At 40.4% G+C, this 23,164-nt stretch overlaps 1 protein-coding gene across 1 annotated transcript in view; it reads left to right on the top strand.

The window, feature by feature from the left end:
- Nucleotides 1–22,540, top strand: part of LOC104589377 (E3 ubiquitin-protein ligase PRT1) — a 47,319-nt gene extending 24,779 nt beyond the window's left edge. The window contains 4 exon segments of the mRNA XM_088892252.1: nucleotides 16,456–16,518; nucleotides 16,664–16,764; nucleotides 17,788–18,139; nucleotides 22,227–22,540. Of these exon segments, the coding sequence (XP_088748378.1) occupies nucleotides 16,456–16,518; nucleotides 16,664–16,764; nucleotides 17,788–18,135 (512 nt within the window). The 3' untranslated portion in view covers nucleotides 18,136–18,139; nucleotides 22,227–22,540.
- Nucleotides 22,541–23,164: the final 624 nt, after the last annotated feature.

Genomic DNA, 23,164 nt, shown 5'->3' with positions numbered 1-23,164 from the left:
AGCCACCCTATGAAGCTCAAAGCCAATGAATTAATATGAGAATTAAGCCCATCAGGTTTCAGCCCATAATATCTATACACTACTCATAGGGAAGGACCTCTTCCCTGACTGTGGAATGTAGTGTCACACTCTCTTCTCAGATGGATCCGAAGAGTAAAACCTTTTGCAAACCCTTTCATAAAATAAATTATTTATAAATATAAATACATTTTGCGAATTAACTTCAAAACACATGTTGGAATCCATAGCCGACAGTGTTAGGTTTCCATAAAAGAGAGTGTAAATCAAGACATTCTCTTTGTTTGACTAAGTGGCCGATCCTGTCACAATGATCACCTACTCAAGTGATATTCCAAACTGCTCCCACATACTCAAGTATTTAACCCTTAGAGGATCTCACTAGTTGATAGATACATCAAAAGTAGCTAAATCCAACACTTAGTGAATACCATTATCAAGTTTAGGGGTTAAGTGCAACTTTCTAGTTTTGTCCATTTGTCTCCAAGGTATAGGGCATAACCAAAAATGGTCATTGTTCAATGTTTTAGCAAACACCTACTGATTGTACCTTAGATCTAACCCTAGCAATTGAGACAGACTGCTCCACCAATTTGGCAAAACAATAGTGTCAGTCTTGGCAAGATAAATTCCCCAAGTTTATCCAATAACTGAGGACATTCTAAACTAGCATAAGTCTCATAATAATTATAAAAAAACATGTCTAATTGTTAAAGTTTGACCTGCCCTAGAATTCTGTCTTGTTCGTTGAGTGTAAAGTAAACAGCAAGAAGTAGGAGAGGAAAGAGGAAGAGAGAAAAGAGAAGAAAGAGAGAAAGGCTGGTTCGAATTAGAGAAAAAAGTTATCCCTAGATTCGGCCAGACCTGTTATTATATTATTAACTTATTGGAAAAGACTTAAGTGCCCTTCTTTAAGTAAGAGGCACTCGAACTAACATAACAGTACACATCAACATTCTCAACAAGTACAAAGACTGAAATACCCCTTCATTAACACCACTAACATTCCCCCTCAAGCTGGTGAGTATATATCATATAATCCCAGCTTGTTACATATGTAGTCCACTCTCCCCCGACTCAAACCTTTTGTAAACAAGTCTGCCCACTAGTTTCCCGTACTAACATATGCAGTTTCTATCACCCCATTCAGCACCTTCTCTCTCACAAAATGACAGTCAACTTCGATGTGCTTGGTTCTTTCATGAAACACCGGATTGGATGAGATATGAACCGCTGCCTGATTGTCATAATAGAGCTTCATTGGAGTACTGATGTCATATCCTATCTCCTGTAGAAGGTTCCTCAGCCACACTAATTCACAAGTAGTATGTGCCATGGCCCTATATTCTGCTTCTGCACTGCTTCTTGCCACAACAGTTTGCTTCTTACTTTTCCACGTTACCAGGTTACCCCCCAGAAAGGTGCAATAGCCTGTGGTAGATCGTCTATCAGACATAGAACCTGCCCAATCAGCATCGGTGTATCCTTCTACTACCAGTTTTCCACCACTCCTATACAGCAAACCACGACCAGGAGCTCCTTTCAGATACCTCACAATCCTTAGCACTGCATTCCAATGTGGGACCAAAGGTTTCTGCATGAACTGACTCACCACACTAACCGCAAATGAAATATCTGGCCGAGTAATGGTTAGATAGTTTAGTTTGCCTACAAGTCGTCGGTATCTGCCAGGGTCTTCAAATACTTCACCTATATCACTGCTCAGCCCCGTATTTGTTTCCATAGGTGCTCAGCCGATTTAGTACCCAACAACCCTGTTTCTTCCAGTAAATCAAGCACATATTTCCTCTGACACAAATTAATGCCATGCTTAGATCTTGCTACCTCTATGCCCAAAAAGTATTTCAACTTGCCAAGGTCCTTTGTCTGAAAGTGTTCCTGTAGGAATGCCTTCAATCTGTCAATGCCCATTTTATCATTCCTAGTCACAACAATATCATGCACATACACCACCAATATTATTTTGCCTGCCGACGAGTCAAAACTGAAGACAGAGTGATCAACTTGGCACTGTTTCATACCAAACTTCTTGATCACCTCACTGAACCTACCAAACCATGCTCGAGGGGACTGTTTAAGTCCATAATTAGCCTTCTTAAGTCTGCATACCTTACCATCCTCCCCCTGAGCAACAAACCCTGGTGGTTGCTCCATGTAGACCTCCTCGAGCAAATCACCATGCAAAAAAGCATTTTTGATATCTAGCTAACGGAGAGGCCAATCATACATAGCTGCAAGGGAGATGATGACACGAACTGACCCTATCTTAGCAACTGGGGAGAATGTCTCTGTGTAGTCAATGCCATAGGTTTGGGAGTACCCTTTGGCAACCAGCCGCGCCTTTAGGCGCTTAACACGACCATCTGGCAAGTACTTAACACTATACACCCACTTACAACCGACAGCCTGCTTCCCAGGAGGGAGAGCGGTAAGATCCCAAGTGTGATTATAATCCACTCTGGAGAGGTAAGGGCTTCCTGGACATCCTTAGGAACAACCACGGAGGATAACAAAGAGATGAACTAGTGATGGGAGGCGGAGAGGTGGGTAAGTGAAACAAAATTGGAAATTGGGTGAAGGGTGCAAGTACGTTTACCTTTCCGGAAGGCAATAGGAAGATCTAGGTCGGAGGCTGGTGTCGGAGCTGGAGTTGGATCTGTCGACGGTGATGAAGCTGGAGGAGCTGCAGCCGGTACACACGGGCGATGTGTATACACGTGACGGATGGGTGGACAGTCAACCGACGGTGGCACCGGAGGCAAGGACGTAGGCATGACTGGAACCAGAGGAGGTGGATCAACCACAGGAAGAGGAGGAGGTGGTGATGTGGAGGGAGCAGCAGCACCGGACCCCACGAAGAATGGAGTAGACTCGAAGAATGTAACATCAGCACATACCAAGGAACGACGAGAACTGGGATGATAACACTTGTACCCTTTCTGAGTTCAGGAATAGCCAAGGAAGATACACTTTAGGGAACGTGCATCTAACTTGTCAGTCTCGGGACCCAGATTATGAACGAAGCAGACACACCCAAATACCCGAGGAGAAAGCGGAAACGGAGACATGTCGGGAAATAAGACACCCAAATGTCATTTGGACATTCAGGTAGTCAGTAGATATCATGACACTAGGTTTACTATCACTATTATCTGCCATTGCCGAACTCCCTTATTACTGAATTCTGAGCACTACACACTGCACACTACACACAGACACTTCATCGAAATCTGCACACTGATTTCAACAGTAATAAATGCTGAGAACTGCAACACCACAAACCCTACTCACCGAAATCTGCACACTGGTTTCAGCAGTATTAAATGCTGAGAACTGCAACACCACAAACCCTACTCACCGAAGTCTGCACACTGATTTCAGCAGTATTAAATGCTGAAAACTGCAACACCATTAAGTAGACACTATCGCCCTTCGAATCACACGCAAACCAGAATAAACCCTAGCATACTGCAATCTGAAAACCCATCATGCGAACTGTACTACACGTCTCATGTATTCCATAACAGATAATATGCATAAAAAAAAAACTTTACCTCATCGCCTGAAGGCCAACCACACGAAGGGCTGAGACACCACTGCACCACACGTACCAGTCCTAACTAGGGCTTAGAAACCACAACAACCAATCACCAACGACACAATCGGAGGCATAGGAACCTCCTAGGGAAGAGGGCGATCACTCCTTTTCAGCCCTTTTCCCAGTCTCCAACTCACAGTTGAGAACCCAAGAGAAACCCTAATTCGAATGCGCAGAAGACAGAATTCTAGCAAGTCTGATTTGTTGAACCTCGCTCTGATACCATGTTAAAGTTTGACCTGCCCTAGAATTCTGTCTTGTTCGTTGAGTGTAAAGTAAACAGCAAGAAGTAGGAGAGGAAAGAGGAAGAGAGAAAAGAGAGGAAAGAGAGAAAGGCTGGTTCGAATTAGAGAAAAAAGTTATCCCTAGATTCGGCCAGACCTGTTATTATATTATTAACTTATTGGAAAAGACTTAAGTGCCCTTCTTTAAGTAAGAGGCACTCGAACTAACATAACAGTACACATCAACATTCTCAACAAGTACAAAGACCGAAATACCCCTTCACTAACACCACTAACACTAATAAATGTTCAGTTTAAGGGGTAATGCACAAAAACATGCCAAACCATACATGAAATTATAATTATATGATTTTATTCACTAATAAATGTTAGAATACTTCAATCCGATTGGAGCTGAGGGCATAGACTGTTTAACTCTCTCTACAGACTCGAAACAAAATGTCACTCACTCAATCCTAATCCCACATAACCAATGGCTAAACAAGCAAAAGACCAAATTATATCAAAATTTCACACAAGCCCCTCTTCCTCCCATAAATACATACAAGTCCCCAAAATTTATCAACATTAGAAGTATACCCCTGTAACCTCCAACATGACCCACTCCCCACTTTCCAATAAAGAAACCATTAAATCAATGAATTGAATTTCATAATCTCCTTCTAGACACTTACCCCATAAGAAGTCCTCACCTCCCTTGCATCCCACCCAAAGTTCACCATGTGAAGAGTCCCAATGATGTATCTGTAGAAGAAATGAAGGGTAGTTTTGTAATTCTATTGTATTTTATTATCCTTACTTGTACTGTAATAGGCATGTACTTTAGTGTACAACTCTTTTATTATCTTTGTAAGGACAATCTTTTCTAGGTTGGTTCGATCTGATTGATCAACCCTAACAGATCTAAACCTTTGTGTCATCTCTTGCTCTTTCACCTTCTTACAAACTGACATGGTGTCAGAGCAGGTTGCTCTTTGATCCTTATCTCTTCTTTTTTGATCAGTTTGAGAACTACAATCATTGTAGATTGACTCTGGACTGTTTCGATCTCTCCAGAGACCTTTTCTCTGTGTTTCGCGCATCTAGTAAGAGAGACTTCATTAGATCTCTATCGTATGACATTAGTTTGAAGTAAGAATTGAAAGCAAGTGTCGCCTAGGCCTTCTCATCATATTCTGACTTTTTCGTTGAGATTCGAGAAGTTTTGAGAGAGATCTATACATCTCTTCTGGGAGATTGCATCTAGACTTTCCTTTTTTGAACTGTGTATCCAGTTTTCTCCATTTGCTGGAACTTGGACAATTTTTGGTGATTGTAAGAGGTTTCTATTATCAGTTTTTTTGACTCTCTTAGTTTGATTACTACTTTATTGCTTGATTCAATCAGTCTTTACTTTGTCTCCTTTTCATTATGGCTCTTGAAAATAATGAATTTATTTCTGTCAAGTTCGATGGGAGCAACTATGCTCTCTGGAAGTTTCATTTTCAATATTTTGTTGAAGGGAAAGGCATGTGGGGTTATATTGATGGTTCCACTTCCATGCCTGATGCCAATGATGTCAAAGGGCTGAAACAATGGAGAACTGAGAATGCTTAGGTTACTTCATGGATATGTGGGTCTATCTCAATGGATGTTAGTATTCCGATGAGAGGTCTCAAATCAGCCCATGACATGTTCGAATACCTTGAAAAGGTATATCAGCAATCAAATATGTCTAGGCAATATCAGATTGAAATTGATATCTTCTCCTATGTTCAAGGGGAGAAGCAGATTTAGGAATACTATGCATGATCTTTGGACTGAATACGAATTGGCTCACTTTGGGGATCTATCTATAGGTTGTTGTGTGAAGACTATGAAGAAGCATCTTAGTAAGAGAAAGACCATGCACTTTTTGATGCACCTCAGACCTGATTATGAAACTCTACGCTTCAGTATTCTCAGTAGAGAATCAATGCCTAAACTTGGTGCAATTCTTGGAGAGTTGTCAAGGGAGGAAATTCGTCTTCTTACCTTGTCCGCACTAGATCAGAAGAAGGAACATGGGATTGATATAGTGTTTTTGGCTACCAAACAGAAGGGTAAGAAAGACTTCTCGAAGATGTAGTGTTATGAATGCAAAGAATATGGTCACGTGGTATCCCACTGCAAGAAGAAAAACTTTTATACCTACTACAAACAATAGGAACATATTATAGTGGAATGTCTGACTAGGCCTCCCAAGAAAGGACAACATAAGGCTTATCAGGCCTCAAATGAATCTGTCTCTATTGATACTGCCGCCTCATCATCAACTTACAAGCTAGATGCTCAGGGAAATCTGACTGAAGAAAAGATTCATGAGCTCATGTTTTCAGCTATTCCTTCTGCTTTTTTTGCTTTTGGACTGGCTGGTAAGTTTGCTTATTTGTGTTCATCTCCTTGTCACATGTGGATTATTGATTCCGGGGCCTCAAATCACATGATTGGGGCCTCCTTTGGTCAGTCTCCTAAACTTTGCACCTTTGACAATCATATTATTACTGCTAATGGTGATTCTCTGCCTGTATATGGTTGTAATGATTTATCTTTATCCACTACTAAGACCAAACCCTTACATCTTCCCAAAACTTTCTTTGTGCCTAAACTGACTACTAGTCTAATCTCGGGTTGGCAACTTGTTGATGATGGTAATAATGTCTTATTTACTCGTGATGGTTGTTTTATTCAGGACTAGCAAACTAGGAAGCCGAAGGGGAAGGGGTGTAGGTTTGGGAGGTTGTTTGCTTTTGATTCGAGACTAAGTGAGCTTCATCGGATTTCTTATTTGCTATCTGTTACTCCTAGTTCTTCTATTTCTTCCTGTAATAATGTGTGGCACTTATGGCACAGACGTTTGGGTCACACTCATGTTAAAAATTTGGATTATTTATTTTCCTCTGGTTGTTTGCTTATGAACACTTCTTCAGTTAAAAATGTTGATAAATCTTGTTTAACTTGTTGCTATAATAAAAGTCATGTTTTACCTTTTCCATCTTCTACTGAACATGCATCTACACCTTTTTACCTCATTCATAGTAATGTGTGGTCATCTCTAGTTGTTTCACGCTTGGGTTATAAGTACTTTGTGTTATTCATTGATGACTGTACTCGTTACACATGGGTTTATTTTCTTCGAAAGAAATCAGAAGTCTTCTCCATGTTTAAGAACTTTCATGCTATGGTAATGATCCAGTTTAAAAGCACTATAAATATTTTGAGGTCAGATTCACGGGGAGAGTACTATGATGGTGAGGATGGTGAGTTTCAAACATATCTTAAACAACACGGTATTCAGTCCCAAAGATCTTGTCCTGGTACTCCTCAACAGAATGGAGTATCAGAGCGCAAGAACTGTCACATTGCTAGTATGGTGAGATCCTTGATACAAGACTCTCATGCTCCCCTTACCTTCTGGGTGGAGGCGATCTGCATTGTTGTTCACCTCATCAATATTCTTCCAACACCTATTCTTGGAAATTCTTCTCTCCATCAGTCCTTATTTTATCGCCCACCATACTTAATGGCTTCGGATGTGTTTGTTTTGCCCATCTCCCACCCCATGAACACACCAAGCTAATTGCTCAATCAACTATGTGTGCTTTTATGGGATATAGTACGAAACACAAGGGGTTTCTCTTTTATGATCCCAAAGTCCGTCGGTTGCACATTTCTCGCAATGTCATCTTTCTTGAGAATCTTTCATTCTTTGAACATATAAGTAAATTGCCTGCACCATCCATTTCTATTCTTCATAACTTTGGTTTTACAGGTGATTCTCCTTCATTTCGGCCTCTTCAGATGTATTTCAGGAAGCATCCAGTTTGCCCATTGCCTATGCCTCCTCCACCTCAAGCAACAATGACTGGTCATTCATCTCCATCCAACACTACTATAAGTACAAATTCTCCTCTCGAGGATTTACCTTCATCTATTCCTTTGCGTCGGTCATCTCGTATTTCTCGTCCACCTGATCACTATTGCTTATTTTCTAGTCATATCTCCTTCTCAGTTGTTTTGTCATCCACAGATATTCCTAAGTCTTACAGCGAGGCCGTAGCAGTTGAGCATTGGAAAGATGCTATGGATTTAGAGGTTCAAGCTTTATTGGAGAATGATACATGGGACCTTGACTCTCCTCCCCCAGATGCTTCCATAATTGGTAGCCGATGGGTTTACACTATGAAACTACTTTGGATAGATATAAGGCCTATCTGGTTGCTCAAGGTTACAAGCAAGAGTATGGAATTGACTATGACGAAACTTTTGCTCCTGTGGCCAAAATGACAACAGTTTGTTTTCTACTAGCCATTATGGCACTCAAACAGTGGACAATTCACTAAATGGATGTCAAGAATGCCTTCCTCCATGGAGAGTTATAGGAGACGATTTATATGAAACCACCTCCTGGCTACTATGACAATCCTTGGTGTGTAAACTGAATAAATCTCTATATGGTCTTAAACAAGCTTCATGAGCTTGGTTTGATCGCTTCCGTGCAGTAGAGTTGGAGGTTGGTTTTTAGTAGAGTGCTTCAGACTACTCTCTTTTTACTCTCAAGTGAGCTCAAGGGTTGACTCTTCTTTTGGTCTATGTTGATGACATCCTTATTACTAGAGATGATGTGGATGGTATTAACAAACTCAAACTTCTGCTTAGTAACTCCTTCAAAATGAAAGATCTTAGGCCAGTAACATACTTTCTTGGACTTGAAATTCAAAGAGGTCATTGCGGTTACTTTATCAACCAACAAAAATATGCTTTTGCTTTGGTGACTCTTTCTCTCTTGATTGACTCCAAACATGTTGATACACCTTTGGAGCTTAACTGTAAGTTGAGTAAAGATGAGGGTGATCTCCTCCCTGATGCTACCCTGTATCGACAACTTATAGGTAGTCTTATCTACCTAACCATGACTAGATCGGACATTTCCTTTGCGGTTCAGATTGTGAGTTAGTTTGTTTTTGCTCTACGTTAGCCCCACTATTCTGCAGTTCTCTGGATTGTTCGTTATGTACAAGGTACACTATCACATGGCTTATTTTTCTCATCCTCTTCATCCATACAGCTCCGAGCTTATGCAAATGCAGATTAGGCAGGTTGCCCAATCACTTGTCGCTCTACTACTGGTTGGTGTATATTCCTTGGTGATTTTTTATTTCTTGGAAATGCAAGAAACAACAAATGGTTTCCAAATCATCTATTGAAGCCGAGTACAGAGCCATGTCCTCAGTATGCAGTGAAATAATCTGGCTTAAGGCATTACTTCATGACATGAATATTGATCACTCATATGCTATTCCTCTGTTTGCTGACAACATGAGTGCAATCAAGATTGCAACTAATCCCGTATTTCATGAGCGCACTAAACATATTGAGGTGGACTGTCACTTCATTCATGACTTTCTCCATGTGGGTCACATCTTTCTTCCACATGTTTCATCAGGTCTATAGCTTGCAAATCTCTTCACCAAAGCCATGACCAAAGCCCAACATAAATTTCTTGTTGACAAACCGATGCTTATACCCCAACATCAGTTCGAGGGGGAGTGTAGAAGAAATGAAGGGTAGTTTTGTAATTCTACTTTATTTTATTATTCTTACTTGTACTGTAATAGGCATGTACTTTAGTGTACAACTCTTTTATTCTCTTTGTGAGGACAATCTTGTCCATTTTCCTAATATTAATATAAATACTTCTTTTATAGGTTGGTTCGATCTGATTGATCAACCCTAACAAATCTGAACCTTTGTCTCATCTCTTGCTCTTTCACCTTCTCACGAACTGATAGTGGCATATTCTGTAGTCCCCATAAGATGTCCTCACCTCCCTTACCAAGACCTTCTTTGCTCCTAAACTTACTACTAACCTTATTTCAGTTGGTTAATTGGATGATGAAGGTAATATACTAACTTTTTCCTAGGATGGTTGTTTGATTTAGGACCGGTGCACTAGGAATGTGAAAGGGAAGGGGTGTAGGTTGAGCCCCTTGTTTGCACAAGAGTTTGAGAAATCTCAACCAGCATCATCCTCTACTTATTTGAGCTTTTCTTCATTGAGTCCTGTTTTGGGTTAAAGAAATAATGTCTGGGATTTATGTCATAAACGTTTGGATCACCCAAATCTTGAAAAACTTGAACTTTTGTTTGACTTTGGCTTCATTAGAACTAAAATTCTTTCTATGAAAGCTTTTGATGCATCTTGTGTTTCTTGTTGTTTAAGAGTTGTAATTTTCCATTACTCACAAAGCTGAACATGCTACTTCACATTTTGAAATTATACATAGTGATGTATGGACTTCATCTGTTGTTTCACATTTGGGATACAAATATTTTGTATTGTTCATTGATGATTGTATCAGGTACGCTTGGATCTACTTTCTCAAACACAAGTTAGAAGCTTTTCCAACCTTTGTATCAGGTACATTTGGATCGACTCAGGGGGAGAATATAGTGGAGAATTTCTGGTTTAATTGAAAAATAATGGCATACAAGTTCAACGGAGCTGTCTCAACACTCAGCAAAATGGTGTGGCAGAACAGAAGAATGGCCATGTTCTCAATGTTGTGAGGACTCTTCTGCAAAAGTCACATGTGCCTTCCTCATTTTGGGTGGAGGCTACTAGTACTATAGTGTATCTAGTTAGTTGTATTCCTTCATCTGTTCTTGCTAGCATGTCTCCTCATTAGAAAATGTTTGGTTGCCCTCCAGATCTTTCCCATATTCATGTTTTTGGATGTCCATGTTTTGTACATCTTCCCTTTCATAACCATTCTAAGCTTTTAACTCAATTTATTATGTGTGCCTTTGTGGGATACAACCCTAATCACAAGGGATTTCTTTGTTATGGTCCCTTTGCCTGTTGTATTCATATTTCTCGGATTGTGATTTTTCTTAAGCATATCTCTTTCTTTTTGGGAGTAGCCAAGTTATTTACACCTTTTGTTTTTGTTTTGTATGACTTCGACTCATAGGATGTTTCATCTTAAACTGTTGTGAAGGATCTTGTCGTCTTCTCTTGTAAGCGAGTTCATGGTCCAATGCCTGCACATTCGACCTCCTTCCTCTCGATCCAAATCCTTCATCCATCCCAAACAACTCTGTAAGTGACACTCCTATTTTAGATCCCTCTGTTGCTCCTATTCCTCTGCGTCGTTCTTCCCGTATCCCTAGCCCACCTAATCCCTATGGTTTTCCTTCAAACAATACTTCCTTTTTTGTTGTTTTTTCTTTTACAAATATTCCCTGTTCGTACCAACAGGCCATTAGTAGTCCTCATTGGAGAGATGCCATGGATGCAGGGATTCGGACTTTGCACAAAAATGACACATGGGACCTTGTCCCAACTCGTTCAGATGGCTCTATTATCGGGAGCAAGTGGGTCTACTCCATCAAGTTGAAATCTGATGGCTCTCTAGACCGATACAAAGCTTGACTTGTGGCTTAGGGCTATACACAGGAGTATGGCATTGACCATGAGGAGACATTTGCTCCTGTGGCCAAGATCACTATAATTCATGTTCTTTTAGCCCTCTTTGTAGCACACTCTTGGACTATTTCTCAATTGGATGTGAAAAATGCTTTTCTACATGGGCATCTAAAAGAGACTGTATATATGAAACCCCCTCTAGGGTATTGTATTGATCATTCCCTCATTTGTCGGTTGAAGAAGTCTCTCTATAAGCTGAAGCAAACTCCTTGATCATGAAGGAATGGGAGATGCGAAATTTCAAAAATTTCTCTCTCCCATCCGGGAATCGTATTCCCTAATTTAGAAAACTGCATTTTCAAGGTTCGTTCTTGAATCAAAACCGGACCAGATCTGAAACCAAAAGGGAAGAGAGGGATATACCTAATACGAAGTAACAGTAACTCCCAACGTAAGTGTTCACGCCCAAAGAAAAGACTAAAACCCGCCTCCACTGAAGATGACACAGTGTATGGTGAAGCAGGATCAGCAGGATGGTTCTTCAGCAAGAACCTGAATTCTTCAGTAAGAATCGAACAAGGGCAGGTGGGCACGACTTTAGATTGTTTCTTCTAGCAAGAAACAATATCAAGAACCTTTCTTGATCAGCTCCACAGGTGGAAATCGAACTGGGTAGGGGCGGCAAGAACTGGGGAAGAATTCAGCAGGTTGCTGAGAGTGTGTAAACTGAGGAATTCACCCCTTATTTATAACCTTTTTTGGATCAGCCTCCTAATCCAATTTGGAGAGAGTTTTTTGATCCAAATCTGATGTTTGGATCTGGACTCTTAAATGGATAAGACTTATCTTATCCTTCAGCTAATCCTGATCAAGGTGTCATCAGCATATTGGAGATGAAAGATAATTATCCTCTCATTTCCAAATTCCAATCTTAAAACCACCAACAGCCCCTTATTCACTCCTCTGTCCACCAACTTACTTAAAACCTCCAACACTAAGACAAAAAGCATAGGAGAAAGGGGATCCCCTTGTTCAATCCCCTTGAATTGTGAAAGAATTTTATTGATACCCCATTCACCAAAATTGAGGACACCAATGAAATGCACACAAACATCCAGCTCTTCCATTTCTCCCCGTAGCCCATCCTCCTTAAAACTTCTTCCAAGGATCCCCATTCTACATGATCATATGCCTTTTCCAAATCAGTTTTGCAAATCACTGCACCTTCCCCACTTCTAATTCTTGTGTCCACACACTCACTAGCGATCAAGACCCCATCCAAAATTTGATGCCCTTGAACAAATGCCAGTTGAGTAGGACCCACCACCAAATGAAGCACCTCTTTCAGCCTTGCTAATTGCACCTTGGCAATAATTTTATATGGGCTCGAAATAAGGTTTATAGGCCTAAAATCCCTTACCTTGGCTGCACTAGCAACTTTGAGAATAAGGGAAATGAAGGTTGCCCCAACTTTTCAAGCTTCTTCTCCATCCATAACTCCCTAAACATCTCCAACAACTTTTTTATGATGTTCCAGAACATATTATAAAATGCAATATTGAAGCAATTCGGCCCAAGCACCTTCTCCCCCTTCATTTTCTTAACCACATTCCACCCCTCTTCCTCATCATACTCTCTCTCTCCAACCTGACCTTCAACTCCCCATCCAATTGCAGAGAATCCTGCTCCCCCAAGTGACAAATTCTTCTAGGTAAAGCTTTATAAAGGTTCCCATAAAACTTTCAAATCTCTTTCGCTAATTCCTTTTGATAATCAATAACCCTACCCCCTTCTTCCAGCCTCAAAATTGTATTTCTTTTCTTCTTCTTCCTCTCACCAATAGCTTGAAAAAATGCAGTATTTTTATCCCCCTCTTTCAGCCACTGCACCCTAGCCTTTTGCCTCCAAGAGACCTCAAAATGAATCAGCCTCTCCACCTCCTCTCTCAGCTTTCCTCTTTCCACTTTACCTTCCCTAGATAAGTTATCTTCTTCTTCCAGCCTGTCTAAACACGCCATTCTCTCCAACACCTCCTTTTTTCTCATCTCCACATTCTCAAACTCCGATCTGCTCCAAACCCTCAAATCTTCTTTTAATTTTTGCAATTTTTTCATCATAGTGAAGTCAGTGGAACCCTGAAATTGATAAGAAGACCATTTTTGCTCCACGAATTCTAAAAGTTAGGGTGCTCCATCCACATATTCTCAAATCTGAATGGTTTTGGGTCTCTTATTCTTATCAAATCCCTCAGCAAGACTGTCTTATGATTAGAGATTGAGAACACACGTGTTTCTTGGACCAAATTCTAAAGCATCAACTCCTATTTCCCATTAACAAGAAATCTATCCAGCCTCCTCAGAATAGGGGAATCCTGCCCCTTTTGTCAACCAAGTAGGTTTGTACAAGAGAGAAGAAGACAGATTTCTGGGGTTAAAGAACTGAATAGTTCGGCCCAACCCCAAGAGCCTCAATATAAAGATTAGTAAAATAATAATATTTACAGAAAATCCCTTGAAGGGCTAAAGAGAATAACAAGAAACTACAAGATACAATACAACAAAGACTATAGTAATATGGTACATTAGTGAGACTCTTCACACTCCCACTCAAACTGATGCAAAGGCATGAGCATCGGTTTGCTTACAAGTAATAAGTGTTTGCAACTTGCATTTTGGAGGCAATATGAGGGAGAGAGATAGAGCCCACAAGAAGCAGGTCACAAATAAAGTGGCAGTCCACCTTAATATGCTTCGTCCTTTCATGAAAGACAGGATTAGAGGCAATCGTAATAACACTAGTATTGTCTGCATACAAAGGTATGGGTGTAGGAGAGGTGTGGCCCAATTATTGAAATAATGATTGAAGCCAAACAACTTCACTACAAACAAATGAAATTGCCTTGTACTCTGCTTCCGTAGAGGACTTGGAAACAGTTTGTTGTTTCTTGCATTTCCATGAGATTAGAGAGTCACCCATGAAGACACACCACCCAGTAGTGGAACAACGTGTGTTGGGGCATCCAGCCCAATCTGCATCAGCATAGGCATATCTGAGGAGCCAGTCATGTGGTCTGAAGCTCCAGAATCCATTACCCAAGGTGAAGGTAAAGAACTAGAAGCAAGACAAGCAATACCTGACTTCACAAGTGTAGCAGTGGCAGAACTAGAAGAGGTGGACTGGCAAAGCTTTTCATACTCCTCATGTGAGATAGAAATTGTCTTTATCCTTATCAATATTTGAAGTAGGAGCATCTTTAGTCACACTAAGACTCCCAAAATCATCTTCCACCCATGCTTGGTTAGCCCAAGAAGATGGAGGGCCATGGAGATCATAACAAAAGTTGACTGTGTGACCTTCTCATCCACAATGTTAGCACTCACGGGCTGAATCACGGCCACTACCACTACAACCACTACCACCCCTTGCACCACCAAACTCTCTACCACCTCCTCATGCACCTCTGGGCCCACGGCCAAAACCTCTCACATTTCCTCTACCTCTTCCACGCATATGTCTACTAGGAAAACCTCCTCTGGAAAGCTGCTCTCTCTAAAGGTGGGGGATGATCACTATGTGGATTTGAGGCTCTTCTTATGCAGGAGAAAATCTTAGACAATGATGGAAGATCACTGCTCCCTAAGATTTGGGCTCGCACTAGTTCAAATTCAGACCTCAAACCAGATAAAAATCTTGCTACATCTAGATGTTCTCATTGTTCTTGTTGAGTCTTCAAATCAGTGGATAGGGGTTGATAAACATTGAGTTCATTCCTTAAGCTTTTTAGAGAAGCATAGTATTCTTTAACACTTTTATCCCCTTGTTGAAGAGAAAAATAGTCTTGGTACAACTGGTAAATTCTTGTGACATTGTCTTGTCCAGAGTACAATTGCTTGGCATGGTCCCAGATTTCCTTGGTTGTGTCTAGAAACATAAGATTTACACTAATGTAATTCTCCATACTATTCCAAAGTGATGTCATAATTTGGGCATTCTCTTGTACCCATTCATTGTACCCTTTTGATTCACTTTTCAATGGACCCTCCTTGCACCATAGTTAATTGAGAAGTCATGAAATCTGATTGCACAACAACCTAGTGCTACCATTTGATGAAGCCATGAGTGAGAGATCACTGATTTTTCACCTAGGCAAACTGTCAAACAGCTGGTATGCAACTACTGTAACACACCTTTTTCTTTAGGAAAAACACCAAGGATCATTAGACCTCTACTTTAAAAACACTTGGGAAAGATTGCTTACTTATCACAAGGTGCCACCACAACACAAACCACTAGAAAATCACCATACATTGAGGAGCACCTACCTCACAACTTGAAACATCACAAAGCTGCCCTCTTCGAACTACTGAAAAGTGGGCTTCTAGAAAAACACCACCAACTCACACAACACTGCAAGTTGAGGCATTAAAGCCTCTTTTCCGAGTGGGTGGTCTGTCCTCTCAAGTCCTCTTCCTTTCCAACAAAGAATAGAGAATATTCTCTATTCCTAGGGCACAAAAAGTTGAGACGTGAACAGTGCCGCGAACAATACAGTCGACCTCAAGGCTCTGATACCATGTTCCAACTTTAATAAAGTAAGAAAAAAGTGAAGAAAAGGATAGAAGAAAGAAAGAGAAGAAGATAGGAAGAGAAAGGGAAGGGAAAGAGAAGAAAAGGAGAAGAAAAGAGGGAAGACTAGAAAGGAGAAATCTGTTCACCTTTCCTTACTGTCGACCCAGGTTGTATTAACATTCTACTAAGGCTGAAATGACTACAATACCCTTAGGAAAATTACGGCAGTTATAAGAGAGAAAGAACAACATGAAAAAGACAATACTGCCCCTGTTAATTGCTTCTAACAATTCTGACACATAAAATAGCATTCTATATTTTTGCATATTTCACAATGTTTTCACCATGTCTATAATTTTTACAATATGTCCATACAACGTTTCTGACATTTCCAACATATTTCCCATATTTAGATGACTGATATTTCCACTGGCACTGGCATTTTGAACCTTGGGTCTATGTAGACAATTAAGAATATAAATTGTTTGATTTTCTTTAGATATTTCTGAGAGATTTTAAACATCATTAATCTCCTCATATTTGGGACATATCTGCAGTAACAAAAGTCAGCAGAAACCACAAATTGTCCTCTGTTAATTGTCTGAAGTGTTTATTTCCAGGTTGCCTGTTTTTCCCTGTTTGAAGTGTTTATTTCCTAATTGTATTTTTGACATTGCCCCACAAATTGCCCTCTGTTAGAAACCCACCTTTACTTGATGCTTGCCTAGCATTTTCTAAATGAGGTATTTGCTTTTTGCTTTTTAGGTGAAAGAGAAGCTTGGCCATCTAAAATAGACAAGAACTTCTCATGGTTGGCTGAGTACGGGCCAAAATTTCATCTTGGAGTTGGTTGTGATTCTTGTGGGGTAATTTCTTAATGTTAATCATCTTTTTCTTATTGAGTGATGTAGGTCTTTGTTTCAAGAATATGATGCCAGGCCCTTTAATTAACCAATGTACTGATGTCAGACATAATGAGTCATGAATGCCAGTAAAGGATATGTATTGGAAATTACCAAATCCATATCCATGTTCTCAATGCTAAAGTTATGTATTCACTTAATCTGACCTTTCCAAAAAAATCTGACTTGTCTAACATAAATTAGTAACAGCTTATAAGCAAAGAAAATTTGGAATTAGAGGTTGAATACATGAAATGCCTGTTGAGAAATGGGCTGATTTATATTTCTTTTTATTACTCTTTATTGCTATTTATTGGTGCTACCCACTTTGGGGCATATCAATCTTTTCATTTAATTTTGTAAATCATTCATATATTGTGAATAGAACGGGGTGCTCAGTCCCATTCTCTCCTCTCCATCATTCACTTCTCATAATAAATCACTCGTATATCATTCATATATGGTGAATAGAATGGGGTGCTCAATCCCCATGAAAGTTTTCTCTCCTAACTGATTTTTCTTCTCATCATTCTCTCCTTCTCTCCATCATTCACTTCTCATAATAAATCACTCGTATATGTAAAGGAGGCTCTTTTTGAGGTCACTGCATGCAGTGGCAGATTATGCATATTAATATTTTGTTGAGTTGTGACCCTTGTTCCTTGAAGTAGTGAGGTTGACAGAGATTTTATATTCTGTAATGAAAGGAACTTTAGATTTGCATACCAATAGAATTGAGAAACCAGAATAGGTGTCTGAGGATGTGGTTTCCTAGTTCAGTTGAAAACATTGCTTCAACCTAGTCAGATTCAGTGTAATACTTTTGAACATGGTACAATTATCGCAACCGTTGATGCACATGTCTGTTTTATTTATTTACCTTCCTCTTACTCAAGGATGTGCATGATCCATATGTTATAGCTTTATTTTCCAACTATTTTATAAGAATGATTTGAAATACATTAATATCTTAATTTATACCTGCAGGTTCTTCCTATAATTGGAGACAGATATAGATGCAAAGATTGTGTGGAGAAAATAGGTTTTGACTTGTGTGGAGACTGTTACAATACAAGTTCCAAGCGTCCAGGCCAATTCAACCAGCAGCACAAACCAGAACACAAGTTTGAACGCATTAGGTTAAATTACAGGCTAGAAACTGAACAGTCAGATGATGGTTCTGTTGTTCCTGTTCTCTCCATACATGCTTCAGAGGAAAGTGAGAATGCTTCAAATGCTCCCAATGATAATGCCCCAGAAGTTACAGATAATGCTACACGTGTTACTGTAGATGATTCTACTGAGGATCCAGAAGGCACAGGTTCCACCATCTGAAATTGTAGCCGTTCTCCTTTCTCCTCGCCAATCCTATTGGTGGAAAAGCGGGATGGCACTTGGAGATTTTGTGTTGACTACAGAGAACTCAATAACCGGACTGTCAAGGATAAATTCCTTATTCCCATTGTGGACGAGTTGTTGGATGAACTTCATGGTGCTCAGTATTTCTCTAAACTAGACCTAAGGTCGGGATACTTTCAGGTCCAAATGGCTTCCGAAGACGTTGAGAAGACTGCCTTCAGAACTCATCATGGCCACTTTGAGTTTTTAGTTATGTCGTTCGGTCTCACAAACACCCCATCCACATTCCAGTCCTTGATAAATGAGGTATTTCAGTCCCACCTTCGCAAATTTGTTTTAGTGTTCTTTGACGACATTTTAGTCTACAGTAAAACTTGGATAGAACATGTGCATCATCTGAGGATTGTTTTTGAGCTCCTGTGCCAACACAAACTCTTCCTTAAACGGTCCAAGTGCTCCTTTGGGGAGCGCCAGGTTCTTTACTTGGGTTATGTCATTAACGGGCAAGGTGTAACGGTGGACAGTTCCAAAATTCAAGCAATCAAGGAATGGCCCAGGCCCAAATCCGCCAAGGCCCTCCGCGGTTTCCTCGGTTTGACGGGATATTACCGCAAATTTGTACAAAATTATGGCTTGCCGGCTGCCCCATTAACTAACCTACTGAAGAAGAATGCCTTTCATTGGGACGATGCAGCCGATGCGGCTTTTGCAAGTTTAAGGGATGCCCTCTCCACCACTCTAGTTCTGCAATTACCGAATTTTGATCTCGAGTTTATAGTTGAGTGCGATGCATCCGGCATAGGGACTGGTGCTGTACTACAACAACAAGAGCACCTGATTGCCTTCTTCAGTCGTAAACTTGCTGATCATCATTTAAAATTGCCAGCCTATGAGCACGAATTGATCGGGTTAGCTAGAGCAGTCCAACAATGGCGTCCGTACTTATGGGGAAGGTCATTCGTCGTCAAAACTGATCACTATAGCCTCAAGTACTTGTTAGAGCAGTGTCTTACCACTTCTCCCCAACAACATTGGATTAGCAAGCTGCTTGGGTTTGATTTTCGGGTCGATTACAAGGCAGGATCTTTAAATCGCGTCGTGGATGCATTGTCTAGGCGTGACGAGGACACCATGCTTCTTTGGGGGATTTCGCGACCCCGAGTCACCTTATTAGACGACATCAAGAAGGTGGTGCTACAATCAACGGAGTGGACGACCCTTGTTCAGCAAATTTAGACCGGAACTGTCGACCCCAATTGGTCCCTTCAAGACGGGCTTGTGATGTATAAAGGTCGGGTGCATCTTCCAGCCGATTCTCCTCTAATTCCCTCCATCATCTCCGGTATTCATAACTCCACCCATGAAGGCATTCAAAAGACACTGTATCGCGTCCAAGCAGATTTCCATTGGCAAGGTATGAAGGCTTCTATTAGGGACTTTATCCAAAATTGCTCTACTTGTCAACAACACAAATGGGAAAATCTGCATCCTGCTGGCCTTCTTCAGCCCCTTTCGATCCCAGCACAGATATGGGCCGATATCTCCATGGATTTCATAGAGGGACTACCCAAGGTTGGGGGAAAATCGGTTCTTTACGTGGTGGTGGACCGCTTCTCTAAGTATGCCCATTTCATTCCTCTGTCACATCCGTACAGTGCTACTTCTGTCGCCCATGTCTTTTTCACCCACATTTTCCGTTTACACAGGTTACTGGAATCGATTGTCTGCGACAGGGACCCGGTTTTTACTAGTACCTTTTGGAGGGAATTGTTTTGGTTACATGGTACCACTTTATCTCTTTCTTCCGCTTATCATCCTCAATCAGATGCTCAAACTGAGGTGGTGAACCAAACGATCGAAATGTATCTTTGTTGTTTTGTTGGGGATCAACCGCGATGGTGGGTTGATTGGCCTCCTTGCCTAGTACTGCTATAACATTGCCTATCATTCTTCCCTAGGAATGACACCTTTCCGGGTCGTCTATGGCCTTGAACCTCCTCGTTTGTTGTCCTATTAACCTGGTTTTACTCGTTTAGAGGAGATTGATCGTTCCCTACAAGAGCGAGATGCCCTTCTGGTTGAAGTTTCTCTTCGCTTATAGCAGGCACAACTACGCATGAAGCATGCCTATGACAAGCATCATTGGGAATTGTCATTTGAACCTGGGCAGTTTGTTTGGTTGAAGCTTCAGCCTTATCGACAGCGCTCCTTCAGCTGCAGGGCTGCTCCTAAATTAGCTCCTAAGTTTTATGGACCTTTCAAGGTTTTACGGCGAATTGGTACGGTTGCATACCAGCTGGAACTGCCAGAGCACAGTAGGCTCCATGATGTCTTCCACATTTCCTTGCTCAAGCCGTTTCTGGGTATCCCTCCTGACAGTGTTCCCCCCTTACCGCCCTTGAAGGACGGCAAACTCATTCCCCAACCTTGGACTATTGTTCGCTCCAGAATTAATCGAGGTGTTCTTGAAGTCCTGGTGGAATGGGCCAGCTTACCATTGGCCGAAGCTACCTGGATCCCTTTGACTGAGTTTCAAGACACATTTCCTAGATTCGAGCTTGAAGACAAGCTCTTAGTCCGGGAGGGGAGTAATGTTATGGACGCTTTTATTGGGAAACAGTATCGCCGCCGACAGAAGCAGTAAAGGGTGTTTTCATCTTATCTAATTCAGTTCTCATCTTATCTAATTCAGTGTTCTCATCTTAGTGTTTTCATCTTATCTAATTCAGTGTCTATCTTATCTGTTTTCAGTAGTATAGATCAGTAGGGAGTCTATGGATTAGTAGGGAGTCTTATCTGTTATTTGTTCTTATCTAAATTCAGTAGTATAGATCAGTAGGAGTCCTCCAAAAAGTAGGATTCTTATCTTCTTGTAATCTCCTATTTAAAGGAGCTAATGATATTCAATAAAAGCATCGAATTTCTCAGTCAAGACAGAGTAGAGGAGAGTTGGTGATCTCTTGGACAATCACCATTAAGGCGCCAAGATAGGTACCTCAAGAAAAGGGAGGAACAAGGGGAAACAAGAGGTTTTCCCCGTTGACCGACCTGTGACGAGATCCTATTCGCGGGCCCTTAACATATTATGAGATGATAGTTTTTACTGCACTTTTTAGTTTGATATAAGTGCATTGATGATTGTTGGCGATGGAGTGAAAGAATGAAGCTGGAAATTGTAGTCATATGGGTAATTGGACGCAGAAATGCCATCACTTTAATTAGCAACCTCAGCTTGTTTAATTTTATGATATTTAGATGCACTCCCAACTGCCACATGTCCCATGTATACAGTGAGTGACTCAGAGTCACATATTGCTTAAAAGTCATTTACTTGCCCAAAAAAAAAAAAAAATCTTAAAACTCTTTCTTAGGGGAGTGGATGAGAGGATAAAATGATCAGAGCACTTTGGGGCTAGAAAATACTTTTTTCTTGTTCCTTTATAGTTGGGTACTCGGCCCAGTGTGCACAACTGGGCATGCTTCGTTTCTGTGACCATAGAAAAAGGAGCAAATGTAAACAAAACAACAAACTTTCGTAGGAACAGACCTATGAAAAGATAAAAGAAACAATATTCCCTTGTCTTCTCTAGGCCAATCATTCGAATACGGTGGTTTCCTCTCATGGGTGTTACCTACTGTTCATTCTCTGACCTGGGAAAAGGATATTGCCTCGAGGCTTTGTTTGGTCTCTAGCACACTGCTACTGTCCAGTCAGCTTCCTTGTTTCCACCATCTTGATTTGCTTTTGGCCTTTTCCATCTCCTAGAAAAGGTTACGACTCCCCATACACGCAAATGTTGATCAACAAGGTAAATGTTGTTTTCCAAGTCAATTCATGAATAGGCCCTCAACAATGACTGCACTCCCTAAGAAGATTAATCACAACAATCAAAACTTATAAGCAAAAAGCAGTTTGTTATTTATATATTATCTTAATCTTTAGGCAGAAAGTTAATGCATGAAATCTGGGTTCTCAGATTGCAAAGTAGATTGTTCATGTTTCACAAAGCACACTTTTAGCCATAACTTTTCAATTTTCATTTTCTTTATTGTTCCTGACATGGCAGGAAATGCAATCGGCAGCAGTGTATTGAGAGAGTCTGGTAGGAGAAAGTGACTTGAGGAGCATATTCCAATTTTGCCAACACATACACTGAAAAGTTCCACGATTTTGAGCGTTCTTTTGGCTGGTTGGTTTAGCTTTCCTGGATAAGTTCATGTACAACTACAGGAATGCGGAAGAAGCCAGCAGTGTGGCTGACTTTGCATAATTCAATGGGTTTGTATTTTGTAAAGATAATGCTATGGAGAGTTAGACCATCTGATTTGATATAATCTTGATAGTTGAAAGAAAAAAAAAATCTACTTGCACTTACAGCAATCTACATAAATATCTTCATGACTTCATCTCACTTACAGTCATTTATAGACATACAGTTTCATTAGTAAGGAGGTTGTGAGCTCCTAATGGCTGAAACTGAAAATGGGTTTATTATAATGCATGCAAATATTGTATTATTTAATTATTTTATCCATTAAAATACAAAGTAATAAGTCATTCAGTTCAGCCATTATCAAATGGCCCCTTTGTCATCAACCTCAGCTATTTTTGTCTATAAAAATAACCACTTTCTTATCTCTATTATCATCTTCACTAAAATTGCCTTGGACACATGATATACTTCGTTACTAAATGGATCAAATAAATTCTCAGAAGGTTTAACCAGTTATACAACACTTTCATCATTCAAAGGATGAGCCAGCACAAATGACAAGTAGGGAAGATGTATCCCATGGCACTTGTAGGCAAGGTTCAAAATATTGATATGCCTGATACGCTGGTAGAGGCGTATTGGGCAGTATAGGTAGGTTTATTTATTTTTTATTTTTTATTTTTTTTAAATCTAGTTCAGAGGGACCAGTTTAAGGTCTATTCACCACCCTCTGAACCGGTCAAAACTCGGATACGGGCTGATATGTATCAACATTTTGAACCTTGCTTGTA

This window comes from Nelumbo nucifera, chromosome 1 (assembly GCF_055504915.1).
Source record: "Nelumbo nucifera cultivar China Antique chromosome 1, China Antique-T2T, whole genome shotgun sequence".
Taxonomy (NCBI): Eukaryota; Viridiplantae; Streptophyta; class Magnoliopsida; order Proteales; family Nelumbonaceae; genus Nelumbo; species Nelumbo nucifera.
This window is presented reverse-complemented; position numbering and strand designations above follow the sequence as displayed.